General features: G+C 51.9%; 1 protein-coding gene across 1 annotated transcript in view; it reads right to left on the bottom strand.

The window, feature by feature from the left end:
• Positions 1-267: 267 nt before the first annotated feature.
• The window catches only part of Prrx2 (paired related homeobox 2), a 37,124-nt gene continuing 18,442 nt past the window's right edge, over positions 268-18,949 (bottom strand). The window contains exons 2-4 of the mRNA XM_041675092.1: positions 3,474-3,661; positions 2,114-2,292; positions 268-710 (exon numbers count right to left, since the gene is read on the bottom strand). Coding sequence (XP_041531026.1) covers positions 575-710; positions 2,114-2,292; positions 3,474-3,661 — 503 coding nt within the window. The 3' untranslated portion in view covers positions 268-574. The remainder of the gene's footprint in view (positions 711-2,113; positions 2,293-3,473; positions 3,662-18,949) is intronic.

Genomic DNA, 18,949 nt, shown 5'->3' with positions numbered 1-18,949 from the left:
AGCTTCCAGGTGTCCCCACGGGTCTCAGAATAGGAGATGAAGCCTGGGGCAGGTTCTGCCTTCTGCCCCCTCTCCCTTCTGGGGACCCTGTGGGGTGACAGCGCAGGCAGTGAGCCCCACCGAAGCTGCTGTATGAGCCAGTCCAGGCCCAGTGCCACCCGCAAACTGCTACCTGTCGGGAGGGCTGTGATCCAGCCAGCCAAGCGCTGGCACCCTCTGCGAGCACCCACTGTGCCCTTCTGAAGTCTCGTGGAGCTTAAGAAAAATGGTTTTATTCCTTAAAGACAAAAGCTTTTTGGTTTTAATACATAAGTGAGTTCCTTGGCGGACTCCTGTTCCGCCCTCCGGCCAGGCCACTCCAGGGACCTCAGGCCACAGTCTCGGCCACCATAGGCAGAGAGATGTTCACCGGCGCTTCTAGCACCCAGCAGGCCTCTGGAACTCAGGAAGCTGGGGTGAAGAGAAGGCACAGGAGAGGCTGCCCAGTCTCCCTGGGGACAGACGCAGACAAGGCCACTTCCATTGGTGCTGTCTGTCACTGGGTCAGGAAGGAGGCTCGACCCAGTGCACACTGTCAGTTCACTGTGGGCACCTGGCTGTGGTGCAGGCTGAACTCTTTGGCCTTGAGGCGCAGGCTGGCGATGCTGTTGGCCATGTTGACCCCAGGGGTGGCAGGACTTGAGCCTCCGGGGCTGTAGGGAGGCACAGAGCTGGGAAGACAGGAAACACAGGAACCCATTGGTGCATCTGGCTAGTCCTATTTCCTTTGATGAGTTCAGGGTGGCTCCCGCCAGGGTGGCAGGGTCAGGGGAGGAGACAAGCATCCAGAGGTAGGACTGGGTCAAAGGAGCCTGCCTAGCCCAATGCAGTGGCTCACACCACTATAACCCTAATATCTGGGGTGCTGAGGCGAGAGGATGGCCTAGGCTACGGCATGAGACCATCACCTTTTATTTGTTGGCATTTCTCTCTACATGGAGACCCTCCTGAGAGTGGGACGCGTGCTCTCTGTCCCATGGCACAGCTCTGGGTGAGGATGGACCAGGGAGGGAGGCTGGAGACCCAGGAGCCACACAAACTAACGCACAGGTGAGGGGATGGAGCTGTGGGATATGACGGCCTGACTCCTAGCACCCACTCCTTTCCACCTGACCATCTTGGAGGGAGCCATTTTAAAAAAGACTTATTTTCCTTTTTATTTATGTATATGAGTGTCTGCCTATATGTATGTATTACACCATATGCTTGCCTCCATGTATGTTATTACAGCATATGATTGCCTGCATGTATGTTCTACACCATATGATTGTCTGCATGTATGTCATTACACCATATGATTGCCTGCATGTCATTATACCATACGATTGCATATGACTACATGTATGTCATTACACCATATGATTGCCTCCATGTGTCATCACACCATGATTGCCTACATGTATGTCATTACACCATATGATTGCCTGCAGGTTTGTCATTACACCATATGATTGCCTGCATGTATGTCACTACACCATATGATTGCATATGACTACATGTATGTTATTACACCAAATGAGTGTCTTGTCCCGGTGGAGTGTAAAAGGTATCAGATCACCTGTACCTGGAGTTACAGACGGCTGTAAGCTACCACATGAGTGCTGGGAACTGAACCCAGGGCCTCTGTGAGAGTAGCCAGCACTCTTAACCTCTGAAGCCATCTTTCTAGCCCAAAGAAGGAGTTTATTTTATTTGTTTGTTTGTTTGTTTTAAGCAACAAAGCCACTCCTCTATATGGCTCTAGACCCAGCCAGGATTACAGGACGGGAAAACTTGCCCTCAGCGTTCCCAGACTGTCTCCCGCCTGGAGGATGGACACAGGCGTGGGTCTAGCTACCCTCAGGGTAGAGCCCACACTTTGCTCTCCTCCAGGCAGGTCTGGCTTCTCCTCTCTCCACACGCAGGTGCATATATACGTGCACATCAATGCTTGTGTGGACACACGCATGCTCATAATCCTGTGCATACCTGAGCACTCACGCAGGCTCCGTAAACACTCACACGTATGCACACGCATCCATACACCATGCAAGCTCTCCCCAGAAAGGTGGCCCCAAAGAGCCCCCAGTCTCACCTGTAGGGAGATGATGCTGGCCAAGACAGATAATCCGGGTTCAGCGCCGTAGGTCGGGGGGCCACCGGCTGCTCAATGGCGGTCTCCTGGCCATAAGACTTGAGCAGCGAGGCAGAGCGGGTAGCCAGCATGGCACGTTCGTTCCGGCGAAACTTGGCACGGCGGTTCTGGAACCAGACCTGAGAGGGAGAGCGTGGCAGGTGGGGTCCAGCAGATTTTGAGGGGAACTACATCCTTGTGGATCTGGGCACATAATGTGCTGTCCCAGCCCTGAGCTGGTGGCTTCATTCTCTGACCTTTGGACTCCTGCTCTAGAATGGGGGTGATCAACAGTGCCTGCATCATAAACCGGGAGCAGGACATGTGAAAAAGAAATCAGTGTGTGGGGGGGTGAGCCCTTGGGTCCTGGGATAACGTGGGCTCCCAGGTGGGCACCCAGGACAGAGCTGGCAAAGGACAGCTGAAAAGTCAATAATTTCTTCTTTTACTGTTTTTTAAGACAGGGTTTCTCTGTGTACCCTTGGCTGCTCATCTCTCTCTCTCTCTCTCTCTCTCTCTCTGTGTGTGTGTGTGTGTGTGTGTGTGTGTGTGTTTGTGTGTGTAGGTCTGTGGTCAATGACCACTATTGCATCTCTATTCTGCTCCACGATTTTCTTTTTCTTTCTATTTGTTTGTTTATTGAGACACGGTCTCCCGCTGAGCCTGGGCTTGCCTGGTCTAGACTGGCTCCGATGATCCCCCAGGGTCCTCCTGTCTCCACCTCCCCATGGCGTTACAGGTGTACAGTGTCCCTCCCAGCTCTTTAGGGTGCTGGGTATCTGCGCTCGGGTCCTCATGCCACGGCAGGCACTTTGTCTGCTGAGCCGTCTTCCCACCCCAGCTCTGCGTTTTGTTTTTTGTTTTTTTTTTTCTCTTTTTTTCTTTTTTTTTTTGGTTTTTCGAGACAGGGTTTCTCTGTGGCTTTGGAGCCTGTCCTGGAACTAGCTCTGTAGACCAGGCTGGTCTCGAACTCACAGAGATCCGCCTGCCTCTGCCTCCCGAGTGCTGGGATTAAAGGCGTGCGCCACCATCGCCCAGCTCCCGCTCTGCATTTTTACACAAGCGTCGGCTCCCTGAATGGTAACAGCCTGCACTCTTTCTAGGTGCATTTTCAGGGAGAAACTGATCGGGGTTGGACATCTCTCTCCTTCCACGTCACCAACTGTAGCGAGGCTTTCATCTGAACTTCATTCTCCTGGCTCGGGATGCTCCGAGCTCACCCCCACCTCCCCAGGCAAGTACCTACCCCCCTGGCCCATCAGTGGCCAACGGTCTGGATGGCCATTCCTTTTCTGGGAGCCTCTGGATGGGTCCCACTTACCTGGACACGTGCCTCGCTGAGGTTGACGCGCCGGGCCAGCTCCTCACGCACAAAGGCGTCGGGGTAGTGCGTGCGCTCAAACACTCTCTCCAGTGCCTGCAGCTGGCTACTGTTGAACGTGGTTCGGTTCCGGCGCTGCTTCTTCTTTCTCTTGGTGGCACTGTCTCGGCCCGGGCTGGGACACTCACCTAAGGAAAGATGGAGGGTCAGCAGACTGGCTGCACGGTGCCCACAATGTCCCTAGTGACATATGGGGTCCCGTGGCCCTGTCCGGGGATGTCCACAGTATCAGCAATCTGTTCCTCTTACACTGGCTTTCCTGTGTCTACTCTGCAGATGGCCTCAGACCTGAGGGGTGGGACATATCCTGCTACCTTTTGCTTATGTTCACATATCACTCACCCACCTATTAGTGGTATGAATGAACTACCCATTCACACACCCATCACCCATATATCATCCATCCATCCATCCATCCATCCATCCATCCATATACCCATCTACATATCCATCTACCCGCCTGTCAATTCATCCATCCATCCCCCCACCCATCCATCTATCCACCTCTCCATATATACATCCATCCCTTATCCATTTGTCCATTCATCCATATATCAACCCATCCACCCATCCACATATCCATTCATCTACTTGCCAGTCCATCCACCCACCCACCCACTCATCCATCCATCCATCCCTCCATCCATCCATCATTCCCTCATCTAGCCATATATCAATCCATCTGCCTGTCCACCATCCATCCATCCACTCCCTCATCTAGCCATATATCAATCCATTTGCCCATCCATCCATCCATCCATCCATCCATCCATTATTCACTTCTTTGAGACAGTGTCTCTCTAGATAGACTTTGTGGTCAGCAAGCTCCCCAGGATCTGCCTATCTATGCCCCCACCCTGGTGCTGCAGTTACAGGTACCCAGGATTTTCACAGAGATGCTGGGGACCTGCAAGCTTACATAGCAAGCATGTTGCCTACTGAGCTACCTCCCAGCTCCTAAAATGTGTGCTTTAATAGCCAAGAAACATCGTCTACCACAGTGCCATGTCCAGCCAACACAGGAGCCCCAGCTTCTCCATCCTGTGCCCATGGTTCACACGACTGCAACACACAACCTTAAAGGCTAATACGCATGCTGCCATGCCATATGTGTGGGGCTCTGACTGGGTTGTTTTATTTACTAATATTCTGGAACCTTCCATCTCTGCACACTTGATTCTGTTTTCCCTCTTGTTCCTCCTTCTATTTGCAGGAGCCAGTTTTTTAATGAGCTTTTTTATATTGTATTTTGTGTACATTGGTGTTTTGCCTGAGTGTATGTCTGTGTGAGGGTGTTAGATCCCCTTGAACTAGAACTACAGACAGGTGTGGGCTGCCATGTAGGTGCTAGGAATTGAACCCGGGTCCTCTGGAAGAGCAGATCTTAACCACTGAGCTGTATCTGTAGCCCTTTAGTTTCTGCCCCATCCCCCCAGTATTGTTCTTGCTTTTCAAGTATAATAAAATATGTGTAGTAGAGGAAGTGTCGTTTGCACTGATCATGCATCCCAATAAGCCTTCCTGGGGCAGTTGGTGAACGGGACCGTCTTCTTGCTTCTCTTCACGGCTGCATGCTATTTACCCCTTATGCAACTATGCTGTAGCTTGTTCACAGGGTCCTCACAATAGACACTTGGTGTGTTTCCAATCTTTTAAAGCTAAAAGAATATTATAGCCGGGCGGTGGTGGCGCACACCTTTAATCCCAGCACTCAGGAGGCAGAGGCAGGTGGATCTCTGTGAGTTCGAGGAGAGCCTGTTCTACAAGAGTGAGTTCCGTGACAGGCTCCAAAGCTACAGAGAAACCCTGTCTTGAAAAACTAAAGGTGATATCACAATGAATCCCCCATGCAAACAGAAGCATCTGTTTTCGTTGTGCATCTTGGCTACACATGTTTAGAGGTGGGAGTAGTGGCCAGTGTGCAGGTGTGGCCCAGTACCCTATAGTCTGTCCCGTTCCTTTCCTCATCACTACTGCTTGGGAGGCCTTGGTGTCTGCTGCTCAGTCATCAGAGCCTGCTGTCAGGCCATCTTTGGGACTTTGATCCATACTTTGTACTTTGTTTCTTTAATGACACATTCCTCCCTGGATTTGATACTCAAAGAAAACTCCGTAGCTCATAGCTTGGGAGCAGAGCTCTTGCCTGGCAGGGGGAGGCTCTGGGTTTTGTCCCTAGCACTGCAGAAGAGAGTGAGTGTGTTCCTTGAGGGAGAGGGAAATGAAGAAAGGCCATCAGGATGGTTCAGTGGCCAAGGGCACTTGCAGACAAGCCTGACTGCCTGAGTTCAATCTCCAGGACCTGGTAGAAGGCGAGAACTGAACTGACTCCTGTGAAAAATGTCCCCCGACCTCCACGGGAACACTAGGGCATACGGATCCCCCACCCAACTATCCACACACTCACAAAACAAACAAAAATGTAATTTTTCCTTTTGAGACATGGTTTCTCTGTATAGCTGTAGCTGTCCTGGAACTCAATTGGTAGACCATGGTGGCCTCTAACTCACAGCGATTCTCAGGCCTCTGACTCCTGAGTGCTGGGATTAGAGACCACTATGTGCATCCCCTGATCCATTTACTTATTTTCAATACTGGGGGTGGAACCAGGGTCTCGTGCTCGACACGGAGCTACAGTCAAGCCCTGCAGACAGTTTTGTTTATCAGGGGTGCTAGTGTGACTAACAGCCAGTCAGGGTGCCCAGCACGCAGGCCAGCCCTGCCCCCATGTCCAGGCATCCTCTGCTCCAAAGCGCAGCAGCTGACTGGGCAGGAGCTAATCTCCAGAGTGTTCCCGTTTGGGGAAATACTTGCAAACATGAGCCGAACGTAAGGGAGAGGCAGAGGTGAGGGAACGCGGTATAGCTGGTGCAAGCAGGCCTTGTCACCTGTTCCCTCCCCCTGCCCCCTTGTCACTCCACACCCCTGTCTGATCTTATGTGAAAAGGCTAAGATGGATGAGTGTGCCTGGTCCTGGGAATGTCCCCAACCCCACCCCTACCCCCACCCTCCAACCCCTGGACAGGAAAATAATCCTAAACCAAAATAACTAAGCCCGGGTGCTGAAAGAAAGTCAGGTGGTGAACAAGAACACAAAAGTAGAGATGGAAGCTTCGGGAACATGAGCCATCCCCAGAGCTGACTTCCGCCCTCCTTCAGGCGATGCCACTTGGGCATACACCCAATGCAGGAGGCATTTCAGCCAAAAAAGGAGAATTTTTCTGGAAGTTTCTGGGCAATTGGAAACCGGGGGTGTTTAAATGAAAACCATTTTTTGCAGGCTTCCTCGCTGAGGGACTGTGGGAAGAAACCATGACACTTGGGGCCAGACATGCTGGTGGTGACTTACAGCAAAGGTTCCCAATGCCCAGACCCCTTCCCTGATGCCAGCAGCGGTCCATCAAGGGGCTTTAGTCATTGCCTCCCCACCCCCACTCCCTGGGTCACAACAGCAGGTCAGTTGGATGCAAAGCATTCCAGGAAAATCAGTCTGCACAAGAAATGATCTTAGTATCCTCCCACCAAAGTCCAGCATGGCTGTGAGGTGCTGAGCCACTTCACACATGGGGAAACTGAGGCTCTCAGGCCCTCTAATTCAAGGCTGTGTACCTGGAGTTGGGACCCATGTCAGCTGACTCACTCCCAGGCTTGGTGACACTGTCTGCCACAGCTCTCAGAGCCCATGGTGATGAGCCTCTAGCCCCATTGTCTCAACCAATTCAGAGATCCAGAGCCTCCCTGACAGACCTGAGCTTCCTAGAGGAAGTCTCTAGGGGGTTTAGGGACAATGGCTTGCTCTAAGACTCAAGCTGGTGTGAGTTGCAAAGCATTCTTAGTGCAAGAGCACAAACAGCCATTGCTCAACAAATGAGCCCTCCTGCTCTGTGCCACAGCCTAATCCTGTATCTTTCCCAGTACAGTGGTGGAAGGATGGAGACTCAGCTACCGCAAAGCCCAGGCAGCAGCCTCCCGAATCACAGCCTTAAGCACACAGCTCTTGTGAGGGCCCCTGTCTTGCCTGCTTGTCACAGGTTCCTGCTCTGCCTACTGAGAACAGGGATTCCCGCTGGGCTCCAAGCTTGGCTTCAGATATTTGGAAAACAAATAAATTCTTTTCAGGCCCCAGTTGGTGTGCAAGTCCCAGCTCATCTGAGTGACCCTCCTTGGCTGGTATTCACTGGGTGGGCTGCATCCCAGCAGAGCCTGGGCAGCCTCCTCTGGTTCCAGGACCACTCTCTGCTTTCTGCGTGTGACTAATTACACACATTTAAAGATCCCTGTGGAAGATCACACATTCAAGGGCAGCCTAGGCTACAGACTGAGTTCAAGATCGGCCCGGGGAAGTTAGTGAAACAGACTCTAAAGGAAAAATAAGAGGGCTTGAGGATGCAGCTCAGTGGTAGAGCACTTACATGAATGGAGTCCTGACTCTACCCCCAGAACAGAAATAAAACAAACAACAACAAAAACCAAAGGAGCAGCTGGGTGGTGGCTGTGGTGACACGCGCCTGTAATCCCAGCACTCCAGTGGAGGTAGAGGCAGGCCGATCTCTGGGTTCGAGGCCAGCCTGGTCTACAGAGCTAGTTCCAGGACAGCCACAGCTGTTACACAGAAAAATCCTGTCTGAAAAACCAAAACAAACAAACAAATAAATCCAAAGAAGCATGCAGACAGAGAATCTACACAACCCAAACTCTCATGAGCACCACTGCTCTGCTGAGCTTGGGCCAGGACCTTGAGACAGGAGGCCTCTGCGGCTTTTGGTCTCTTATAACCTAAGTGACACTGTTCCCAAAGATATCACGATGACCAAGTGATGGGCACACACACCATTTATTTTCCTGATTGTGACCCAATGACATTAATAGCCCTGCTTGCTGCCAAACACCCAAGTGTCCCTCTCCACTTATACGCTCCTATTCCATGTAATTTAGGGTCTAAATAGCCTGGGGGGAAATCGCTGAGAATTCTTCAGAAGACAGATAAACTCGGTCTGTCCATCCTGTCTTTCTCAAGCCCTGCAGACACTTCAAACAGTCGTTCATGCCTGACCTTTGGGCTGCGGCGAGCTCCAACCCAAATAAATAACTTTTATTAATTAGCATTCATTCTGACCAAATAAGCACCATCCCACGTGATCTCTGCCAACATGATTGGAAAAATAAACCACTGGTCCCGGGGACCTTGACGAGGATTTAACAAATTAACAAGAGACTGTCCTCAGGGGCCGGGGGGGGAGGGGGGGCTGTGAGAAAAGTCCATATTATAGCCAGGGACACAGCAGGCAGGGACAGAAGGGGACAGAGTGGGGGGCTGGTTGAGGTTTTTCAGGAGCTGCTTGGTAGAAACCAGGTTTCCTCTGGAGGGCCCCTGGAAAAGAAAGGTACATCTTTTGCCTTAGGTGCCACAAATCGAGCCTGAGAGGCAATGGGCTGGGGTTGGTCATCAGCAGTGCTGCTTAGCACACAGCAAGCGCTGGAACCCACTGGGAAGACCACTCAAACCGGGTGTGGTTGTGTACACCTGGCATCCCGGCACCAGGAAAGGAGAGGTTGGAGGATCAGAAGTTCCAAGTCATCCTGGGCCACAGAGTGAGTTTGTGGCCAGCCTGGGCTCCATGAACCTTTGTTTCAGAAACTAGAAAAGAGGGGGCTGGAGAGGTGGGTCAGCAGTTAAGAGCACTGGCTGCTTTTCCAGACGACCCAGTGTCAATTCCCAGCACCCACATGGTGGCTTTCAACCGTCTGTAACTCCAGTTCCAGGGGACCTGACCCCCTCACACAGACATGCATGCAGGCAAAATACTGATGCACATAAAATAAAAATAAATAAATTAAAAAAACCTCAAAACTAGTGGGGAGGTTACAAGAGCAGAGGACAGATATGAAGAAATGGAGCAAAGAGTGGGATCAAGATGCATAATAAGAAAAGGACACAGGGGCTGGAGAGATGGCTCAGCGGTTAAGAGCATTGCCTGCTCTTCCAAAGGTCCTGAGTTCAATTCCCAGCAACCACATGGTGGCTCACAACCATCTGTAATGAGGTCTGGTGCCCTCTTCTGGTCTTCAGGCATACACACAGACAGAATATTGTATACATAATAAATAAATAAATATTTAAAAAAAAAGAAAAGCACACAGAATAGATATAAAGGAAGGAAAGAAGGGAGAGAGGGAGGAAGGGAGGAAGGAAGGAAGGAAGGAAGGAAAAGAAATGTAAAGAAAAAAGGAAGGGAGAGAAGAAAGAAGGAAGGGAAAGAAGGAGGGAGGGAGGGAGGAAGAGACCCAAAACTAGAAAAGGACTAGAGTGAGCGGCGTGACCTTTGGCTGAGGAGGGGGACCTCGGGCCGAGATCTAGATGCTAGGCCATCACTAGCAGCGCGACCGGCTCTGCCGGGCAAGTCCTTTAACCATCCCCATCCCTGGGATCAGATCTACAAAGTGGGAACGAGTCAACTCTTTTAACCCCACACCAACCCTTCACAGGTAGCTCTTGGCATAACTTTACATGTGGGGAAACTGAGGCACAGTGGGTTAAGCGACTGGCTGAAAGCACATGGCTGTAAATGCCAGAGCTGGGGTTCCAAGTTAGGGACCAGCTCACCGGCCAGGGTTTTAATCATCTCCAGAGGTGGTTGCGTGGGCAAGATGGCTACCGAGTGCTCATGGGTCTCTCTAGAAAACCATGTACAGAGGAGGGAGGGGGGGACGAGGCAGGCAGCTCTTCTTCCCAGACTCTTGTAAGCTGCAAGGGAAAATCCCTGTACGGGGTACACAGGCCTGACTGTGAGGCCGCCCTGGAGCCCAGAGAAGACAGGAAAGGAGAAGGGAGGAGGAGGGACTGGGTAACAGACTCAGTGAAGGAGATGCCTGGGCTCTGAGGGCTTCCTACCCCAGGAATCAGCTCCACTACACCTGGGCTCACGAGCTAATGTCTCAAATCAGAGGCTTGTCCTCAGGCTGAGCTGGCCTTTGTCCCCAACACTTAGGATCAGGAATAAGGTAGAAAAGGAAGATCCCGGGTTCCCTGGTAAGACACAGACTAACTTCCCACCAACACGTGGGCCTCTCTGGTGACAGAGGCCTGTCTCTTAAAGGCATGATGCATTGTACACATTTCTTTCCTTCCCTTTTTTCCTCTTGTTTTGTTTTTCGAGATAGGGTTTCTCTGGAGCTTTGGAGCCTGTCCTGGAACTCATTCTGTAGAAGAAGGTGTTTTTCTCCCAGCTTCCTATGCGTGCACCTCGTTCAGCCCTTGCCGACAGGGAGGTGAGATGCATGCCAACCAGGGAAAAAGCTGAACTTGCCAGGTGGTGGCATGCACTGTAGTGTGGGCACTGGGGAAGCTGAGGCAGGAGGCCTTCGAATTCAAGACCAGCCTAGGCTATCCAGACAGACCCTGCCTCCAACAACCCCGCCCCCATGCATGCCAATCAATGCTGTGAACATTACTGAAAGAGGTAGAAATACAGCCCACAAAGTGGACTGGGGAGGCAGCTCAATGGCTGAAATGTCCCTAGTAAAGCCAGACAAGGTAGCAGTCACTGGTAATCTCTGCAGCCCCATGGTGGAGAAGCAGGGGTAGAGCCCAGAAGAACCCCTGCAATTACAGACTGGATGCCCTGGCACACACAGTGGAAACAAAACATCATCAAACAAGGCAGAAGGTGAGGTTGCTTTCTGACCTCCACCCAGGCACCTTGTCAGGTGCACAGCCTGGCTCATTCACAAACACATACGTAGATCTCTCTCACACACACAAAGATATATAATATTATATATTGTATTGTATGGCATAAATGCATTATATATCATCTATATTACATGTATATAAATTATATCATATGATATACAATATTATATGTATATGAATTATATGTATATAATATATATGGGGGACAAGGGAAAACTCGGGTTGGGAAAGAATGAAGCAAAGGTGATAGCTATGAGTCTCCCTGGCTCAAGGTGCTTGAAGAGGGGGTGTCAGGGAGCAGGGAACAAAGTCGATGGCAGTGGCCCAGCGGGAGAGGTCTGAGTGCTCCTGGTACTCTCAGACAGAAGACAGGGAGCATCCTGTGTGGGTCAGCCACAGTGACTGACTCAAAGAAGCCAGACACAGGCAAGGCCAAGCTCCTGGTGCCTTGGGGGACAGGGAGGTGCCACCTGGCAGAGGACTCTGCATGCTGTTCTCAAGCACAAGGAAGACCAGGCACACAAAAGTCACCACAGGCTTGAGGCTTCCAGTGGGGTACCAGTGCTATGCCACCGAGACCTATGGGGTCACAGACCCCTGCATACCAGGTCTCCGTTCCTGTGACCCTGACCCTAAGCTCTGAAGAGTGAGGGATCTGACTGTCACTGAAGTATATGGGGACCAGGGGGGCTGTGGGGAGAGGAGACTGCCCCAGCTCCAAGTCCAGTCTGAGAGTTTTAATCTATGGCTGACGGCCAACTGTCAATTTAGTATAGGACCTACTTTTTTTGTTTGTTTGTTTGGTTTTGGTTCCAGGGTTTTGGAGCCTGTCCTGGAACTAGCTCTTGTAGATCAGGCTGGCTTTGAACTCACAGAGCTCTGCCTGCCTTGCCTTCTGGGTGCTGGGATTAAAGCATGCACCACCACACTTGACTATCACATCCAGTCTTTAGTTTTTGTTTCTTCTAAGACAGTGTCTTACTGGGCTGTTTTGGAACTCACTATATAGACCAGGTTGGTCTCAAACTCACAGATATCCACCTGCCTCTGCCTCTCAAGTGCTGAGATTAAAAGCATCTGCCACTATCTCCTGGTTCAGTTATTTTATTAATATTTAATTTTATTCTTAAGTGTATATATGAAAAAAAGTGTGTACATGTGCGCTATGTGTGTGGATGTCCATGGAGACCAGACAAGGGGGTTGAATCCTTGGAGCTGGAGTCACAGACAGCTGTGAGCCGCTGAATGTGGGCGCTGGGAACTGAACTCAGGTCTTCTGGGAGATCAATGAGTGTTCTTAACTCCTGAGCCATCTCTCCAGTTCTTTATTTTGCCAATTTGTTTGAGAAGTGTTTCCCTCTAAGCTCAGACTGGCCTCAAACTCATAGTGATTCTCCTGCCTCAGCCCGACTACAGACGTGAACCTAATGCCTGGCTAGGTTTGGTTTGAGCAAATCCACAGGTAGCTCTGGGGACCCATCCCAGCATTCATCCTCTGAAGGACTCAGAGCCCGAAGGGGTCTTAGAGGTCACCAACAAAGAACCTCGTCTGCAGATGGGGAAACTGAGGTACGATGAGAGAAGCGACTTGGCCAAGGCTCTCCCAAGGAAGTCGGACCCCCATGCTCTGTTTTCCTGGGCGCTGGGGATTCCTGGGTGGCTGCAGGAAGCTGAGCTGTGGGCTGGCAACTGAGCCAGGGTGCAGCTGGCAACCATCCAGACAATAAATGCTGCCCCTTCCAGAGCATCCAAGAAGGAGAAAAACTGGCCCATGGGTGTCCGGGGCTAGGAGAATCCTCTTCTCAGATCCTGGGTTTCTTCTGTCTTCTGGGACAAGCGGTATTTCCACCTCTTTCTCAGGCATGCAGGGCTTTCCCGGAACCTTGCTGAGTTGGGGGTATACATCCCAGACCCCACCCCACTTCCCTTTCCCCAGGAAAACCTGTTTGCAGCTGGCTAGTACTTTGCCCGTTCTCATCACAAACCTCCGGACCCTCCCCAGGACCCACTCCCCGAAGCTGTTTCTGGACCCCGGGAGCCTGTTCTGGTCCAGCTCCATCTCTGAGAGTAGCCCAGATATGGCATGCCCGTCACTCTGTCCTCCCATCCCAGGCCAGTGGGACCTGCTCTGACCCTCCCAGAGGCCAAGCTCCAGGGCACAACTGGAGGTTTCCATGACCCAGCTGTGAGTCCTACAAGGCGGAAAAATTGCTTTGCAAGCTTGGCCCAGTCCTGCTAGGCGAGGCTCCAAGAGCTGTCTCCAGCAAGACTTTCTGCCCCTGCCTCCACACAGCAGGGGGCCTGTGGTCGGGATTGGACTTCTCCCCAACCCTGTTTTTTTGGCTTTTGCCTCCTCCACTTTCATTACATTCTTGACGCTGGGTTATGAAGCCTTTCCTTCTAAAACAGGAAGGCCTTGCTATTAAACCCAGTTTGCAGAATGGGACAGTGAGGATCATAGAGGGAACGTAACTAACTCGAGCCACACAGCACTGGTATCTCGTTCATTCTTTCTGTCCCCTCGATGACTAGTAGCCAAAGGACATCTGTCCTTGAAGAACTGCAGAGACTGCTGCCATGCTAGTCCCTTCCTCCTGCACGGAGCCAGCAGGTAGCGCATGCTAGGCCTTCGGCACGCCCAGTGGTTGAGTGCAGTGGGATTTCTGCTGCTTAACGGCCATTCTCTACTGTAGCAAATCTGAGCACTCGGCCCATTCACCGATCCAGGTAGCCTAGACATGCGTGTCCCTGTGGCGTGCCAGCAGGATGGAGTACCTGTCTGCAACAGGGGTCTACCCAGGACCCAGGACACCAGCATGGGGGGATGTGCAGAGTCAGGGTCCAAGAAGCTATCTTCCAACATCTCTAACACATTCCCAGCACAGTCTACCCAAACAGCCACCCTCCCTCTTGAGTGTTCCCACTCAGCCATGATTCATCCTCCCTGTGGGACAGTGACACTGAGTCTATGCTGAGAGACACTGTGGCACCCGGGGACTCGGCTTCCCAAGATCACCTAGTTCACTCTTTTGAGACAAGATATCATTGTGTAGCCCTAGCTGGCCTGGAACTCACTCTGTAGACCAGGCTGGCCTCAAACAGAGATTTGTGTGCCTCTCTCTGCCTCCCAATGCTGGAATTAAAGGTGTGCGCCACCACCACCCAGATTCACTCTTGGTTTTAGAGCAGGGCCTTGTGAAGCTCACAATGCCCTCCAACACTATGGAACAGATGGCCTGGAACTTCTGGTCCTTCTGTCCCCACCTCCCCAGTGCTGGGACCGCAGGCGTGAACTACCAAGACTGGTTTCTGTGGTGCTGTGGCTGGAACAGGGCTCGTGTGTGCCAAGCAAGCACTACCAGCTGAGCCATATCCCGAGCCCAACTTCGTTAATCCTTTTTGTTTGTTTGTTTTGTTTTTCTGAGACGGGTTTTCTCTGTGTAGCTCTGGCTGTCTGGAACTCACTCTGTAGACCAGGCTGTCCTCGAACACACAGAGATTCACCTGCCTCTGCCTCCTGAGCGCTGGGATTAAAGGTGTGTGCCACCACTGCCTGGCTGTGCCCTTTGCTCACCCCTAAAGCAGCTTTCCCAGCCGTGAGTCAGGCCTTCAGCAGCAGGACTGATACTAAATCTTCCAGATTCTTCCAAGGCACACAGGCAGCATTGGGATGTACCAATGCTATTCTGCTTGTCAAAAAAGCAACCTTGGAACAGAGCGTGGTGGCACACGCTTTAGTCCCTGAAGGAAGCAGAGGCAAGCAGATCTCTGGATTTGATGCCAACCTGGTCTACAGAGTTCCAGGACAGCCATAAAAGCAACCTTTGGGCTGGAAAATGGCTGAGAGGGTAAAGTGCCCGCTGTACAAGTCTGGGTTGCAGCACCCGGGTAGAAAACTCCAAGTGGCCATGTATGGCTGCCACCCAGTTCTGTGGAGGGCAGAGAGAGGAGGATGTTGATGCCTGATATTACAACCACTGAAGTATGAATTCTCATTGATCCAAGAGAGGAAAGAACGCCAGTTGTGTCTGCATACATCTGTGGTCCCAGAACTCAGAAGAATTGGGGGTTCAAGGTCATCCTCCTCCAGGTAGAGGGTTTGAGGCCAGCCTGGGCTATATGAGGTCCTATCTCAAGATGAAACAAACCAGGGGCTGGAGAGATGTCTCACCGATTAAGACCATATGCTGCTCTTCCAGAGAACCAACCAGAGTTTGGTCCTAGCATCCACTGGCAGCAGGGATCCCGTGCCGTCTCCTGGTCTCTTTTGTCTTACTGACGTTGATAGCTCAGCAGTTAAGAGCACTTGTTACTCTTGCAGAGGACCTGGGTTCAATTCCCAGCACCCACATGGTGACTCATCCCTGACTCCAGTTTCCAATGCCCTCTTCTGACCTCCACAGGCATTCAGCGTGCACATAGGCATGTATCCTCGCAGGTGAAATACACGTAAATTAAAATGAATAAATCTAATAAAATTTTAATTAATGATTAATTAAAACCAAGAATGCAAACCTCATTCCTCCAGTGAAAAACAGCGCATGTCTCAGTAGCCATCTGTGGCCAGGACTACACGGACTGAGAGAGAGGTTTCCATTTTTACAGAGAGCCATGCAGAGAGGGGCTCTGGAGATCGGAATTCTCCTTTTCAAGAAAAAGAAACAACGGACAGCAGTTTCTCTAGACATCCCTCACTACAGTAAATATCGGTTTTGTTTTGTTGGTTTTATCTTTTGGAGACAGGGTTTCTCTGTGTAATTACTCTGGCTGTCCTGAAACTCACTTTGTAGACCAGGCTGGCCTTGAACTCACAGAGATCCTCCTGCCTCTGTCTCCCCAGTGCTGGGATTAGAGACGTGCGCCACCACCACTGGGGTGTATTTATTGTTTCTTTTCGTATCCTTCCTGTCCTGTGTCCCTTGCCACACAGCTGCCATTAATCTTCTGACAGCTTATGTGACAGCCCCATTTTCTTTTTTGCTTAATGGGCCAGGATTTGGAACAGACATACCAGGGACAAGGTGTGCATCTGCATGGGCTGTGAAGCCACAACTCCAGGACTGTCATTCCAAAAGACCCCCTCCAGCCTGCAGTAGGGACCCCATGTTCAACGCCAATGGCGGCATTCAAGTCCTGGCTTTCCCCGCCAACTCTGTGAACACGGGGCTTCACTTTTCTGAGTCTCGGGTTCCTTAGTAGGAACAGGGACAGAGGTCTCTTAGCACGCTCACAAGCCTGGCATCCAGGATATGCTAGAGTAGCACAGGTCGCATTCTATCAGTGGGTGTTTTTATCTTGACATCTCATGGAGCTTATTCAAGGTGACCAGAGGGACCTGAGGCGTCTCAAAGAAAGTGGCATGGAGTTAGGCTGACACCAGGTGCCTGACACTCAGTCCCAACACCCACATCTGTCTGGTGAAGAAGTCTTATTTGATTAACCACTCGATCCCCTCTTGCAGATGTCTCTTGTGAAAAGCATTGTCTCTTCTTCCTTCCGCTGGCTTTCAAAACCAAGTCAACTGGGGCCTTTCATTCACATCAGTTACCTCCAGCATTTTCTCATGCCCCATGCCCCGCTACCCACAGAAGCCTGAGGGTGATCCGCTGAGCACCATGGGGAAGATTGCTGAATGTCTGGACCAGGCCGTGGGGCTCAATCCCAGACGGACTCGCTGCTGGGAGACTGGAGGCAGCTATGGGTGCGAGCTCAGGCTTCAGCCTAGCAAAGAAGGCAGTAGAAACACTTCCTGTACCCACGCTGTTCTTAAAACAGTGCCTGGGGCACAGCACTCCACAGTTAGGGTATTTATTTAGCTGAAGGTGATGTGAACCCATTCAGAGTCCATTCTGAGTAAAACAGCCACCATCTTCAGCACCTCAGCTGCGCCCACTAACAAGAATAGAGGTTGGGCTTGGCCACTGCCAGTGCCTCATTGGAGGACCACCTCACCTGAGTGGTCCAGCCTGCCGTCCCAGCTGTTTGCATGCATGCAATTTTGCCCCAAGAGTATGTGGTCCTGGGGTCTCCAAGAGATGAGGAAGTACCTAGGTTGGAAGAGGTTAAAGTGTGTGTATGAGTTGGGGGAGCCGGGAGAAAGGGAGAGAGAGCGCCATCTAATGGAAGCTATCTATCATCCTTGTCTGGTGAAAATTTCCCAGTGTGGCTGCTTTGGGGTCCCCCGTTCTTGTAAGCAGCCTCTTGCCTGCATTCTGTAACTAAGCCTAGTATACTCCTTGGCTACCCACGGTGAACTTTTGTGAAATGGAGCTTATGAGGAAGGGGTGGGTGTTGCTTGTATCTCCCCCTAGGGAAGGAATTCCAGAAACACCCACGTTTGCCATGCTGTCTGTGCAACCTTTATGCAAGTTTCTTTAACTGCCTTCTCTAAGTGGATGTTTCTAACTTGGAATTTGCAGAGAAAAATGTGCTTGGGACACAGAAGTCACCTAGATGGCAGCTCTTAGCATCTCAGAGATCAGCTCTCTTGCTTCCCAGGCCACTTCATGGCCAAAGGAGTGCAAATGCTGACATGCACATGTGTATGAGTGCGCATACGCGGACACACACACACACACACACACACACACACACACACACACGGCAGGGCCCGCAGGTGTATCGATGGGCCAGGCTTCAATGAGACCCTTGTGCTGGTCCGGTGAATGACAAACAAGCCCACGGCAGAGTCAGGGGTTCAAATCTGCACCGGCTTCTCTCATCCCCTCCCCAATTGATAGTCCTTGAGGTGACTCAGCTTTGAAACAGCTTATGCAGGGCTTAAGTAAACAAACTAGGGGCGGGAGGGTCCCCAGCCAGAAGGGAGCAGGCGCGGTGGGAGACTGGTTTTCAGGGCTCCCCTTTGCTCAGCTTACTCCAGGGCCCAGTCCCCGCCACGCCGGCCTGGGGTCGCAGGGCCCCGGGGACCGCACCCGCAGCCGCCCGCCATGTGTGCGCCAGGCCGAGCGTGCGAGCCGCCGGGGCGGCCAGGGCGGCGCCGCCACATCTGGTTCCAGGCGCGGCCCTGGCGCCGGCCTCGCCGCAGCCCCGCGGCCCAGACACCGTTAACAGCTTGGCGCGCCCCGCCCTGTCGCATCCCTGGTACCACCGCCACCCTCCCCACCCCCCACCACGGCCCAGGCGGGGAAACTGAGGCTGGAAGACAGAGGCCATATGGCGAGAAGGAGCAGTAAAGACTCCATCCTCGGCTGTAAGGCACCCTGTGCACCCCCAAGGCCAACCCAAGGTGGCAGCGGTGCAGACTCTCCTTCTCCGAGACCATTAGTCCCTGCGCCTCGGGGATGTAAGACGCTCCAGGATCGAGGGTGCCCCAGCCCAGCAGGGGGGCAAAACCAGATTCATTGGTGCTCGTGAGGGCCGCGCTGCCTACAAAGTCTTTGTGGCCGTAAGGGGAAGAGCCTAGTTGGTTTGTAGAGACGATTGCGACCTTTAGGGGTAGTCCCCCACACTCCAGTATCTGGTGATAGATTGGAGTGAGCTACAATGGGCTACTGAGAGGCTGGCAGTCCTGGCGCCTCCCGCTCCTCCTAGTTACACAAATGTGCTTGCAGATACAATGGTTTCTTGGCCCCGGAGCTTTTTAAGGAGATGGGCCACATCGAAGCCAGCGCTCACCTTTTTCTGAGCTGCGTCCTAGCAGGCCAGAAACGCTGCAGAACCTTCCCACTCATGCACCCCAAATCCACCGGGAGGGCTCGCTCAGCCA

This window comes from Microtus oregoni, unplaced genomic scaffold (genome assembly GCF_018167655.1).
Source record: "Microtus oregoni isolate MIOR12 unplaced genomic scaffold, Mior012 000025F_ref0000491, whole genome shotgun sequence".
Taxonomy (NCBI): domain Eukaryota; kingdom Metazoa; phylum Chordata; class Mammalia; order Rodentia; family Cricetidae; genus Microtus; species Microtus oregoni.
Note: the sequence above shows the minus strand (reverse complement) of the source record. Positions and strands in the feature narration are given on the sequence as shown.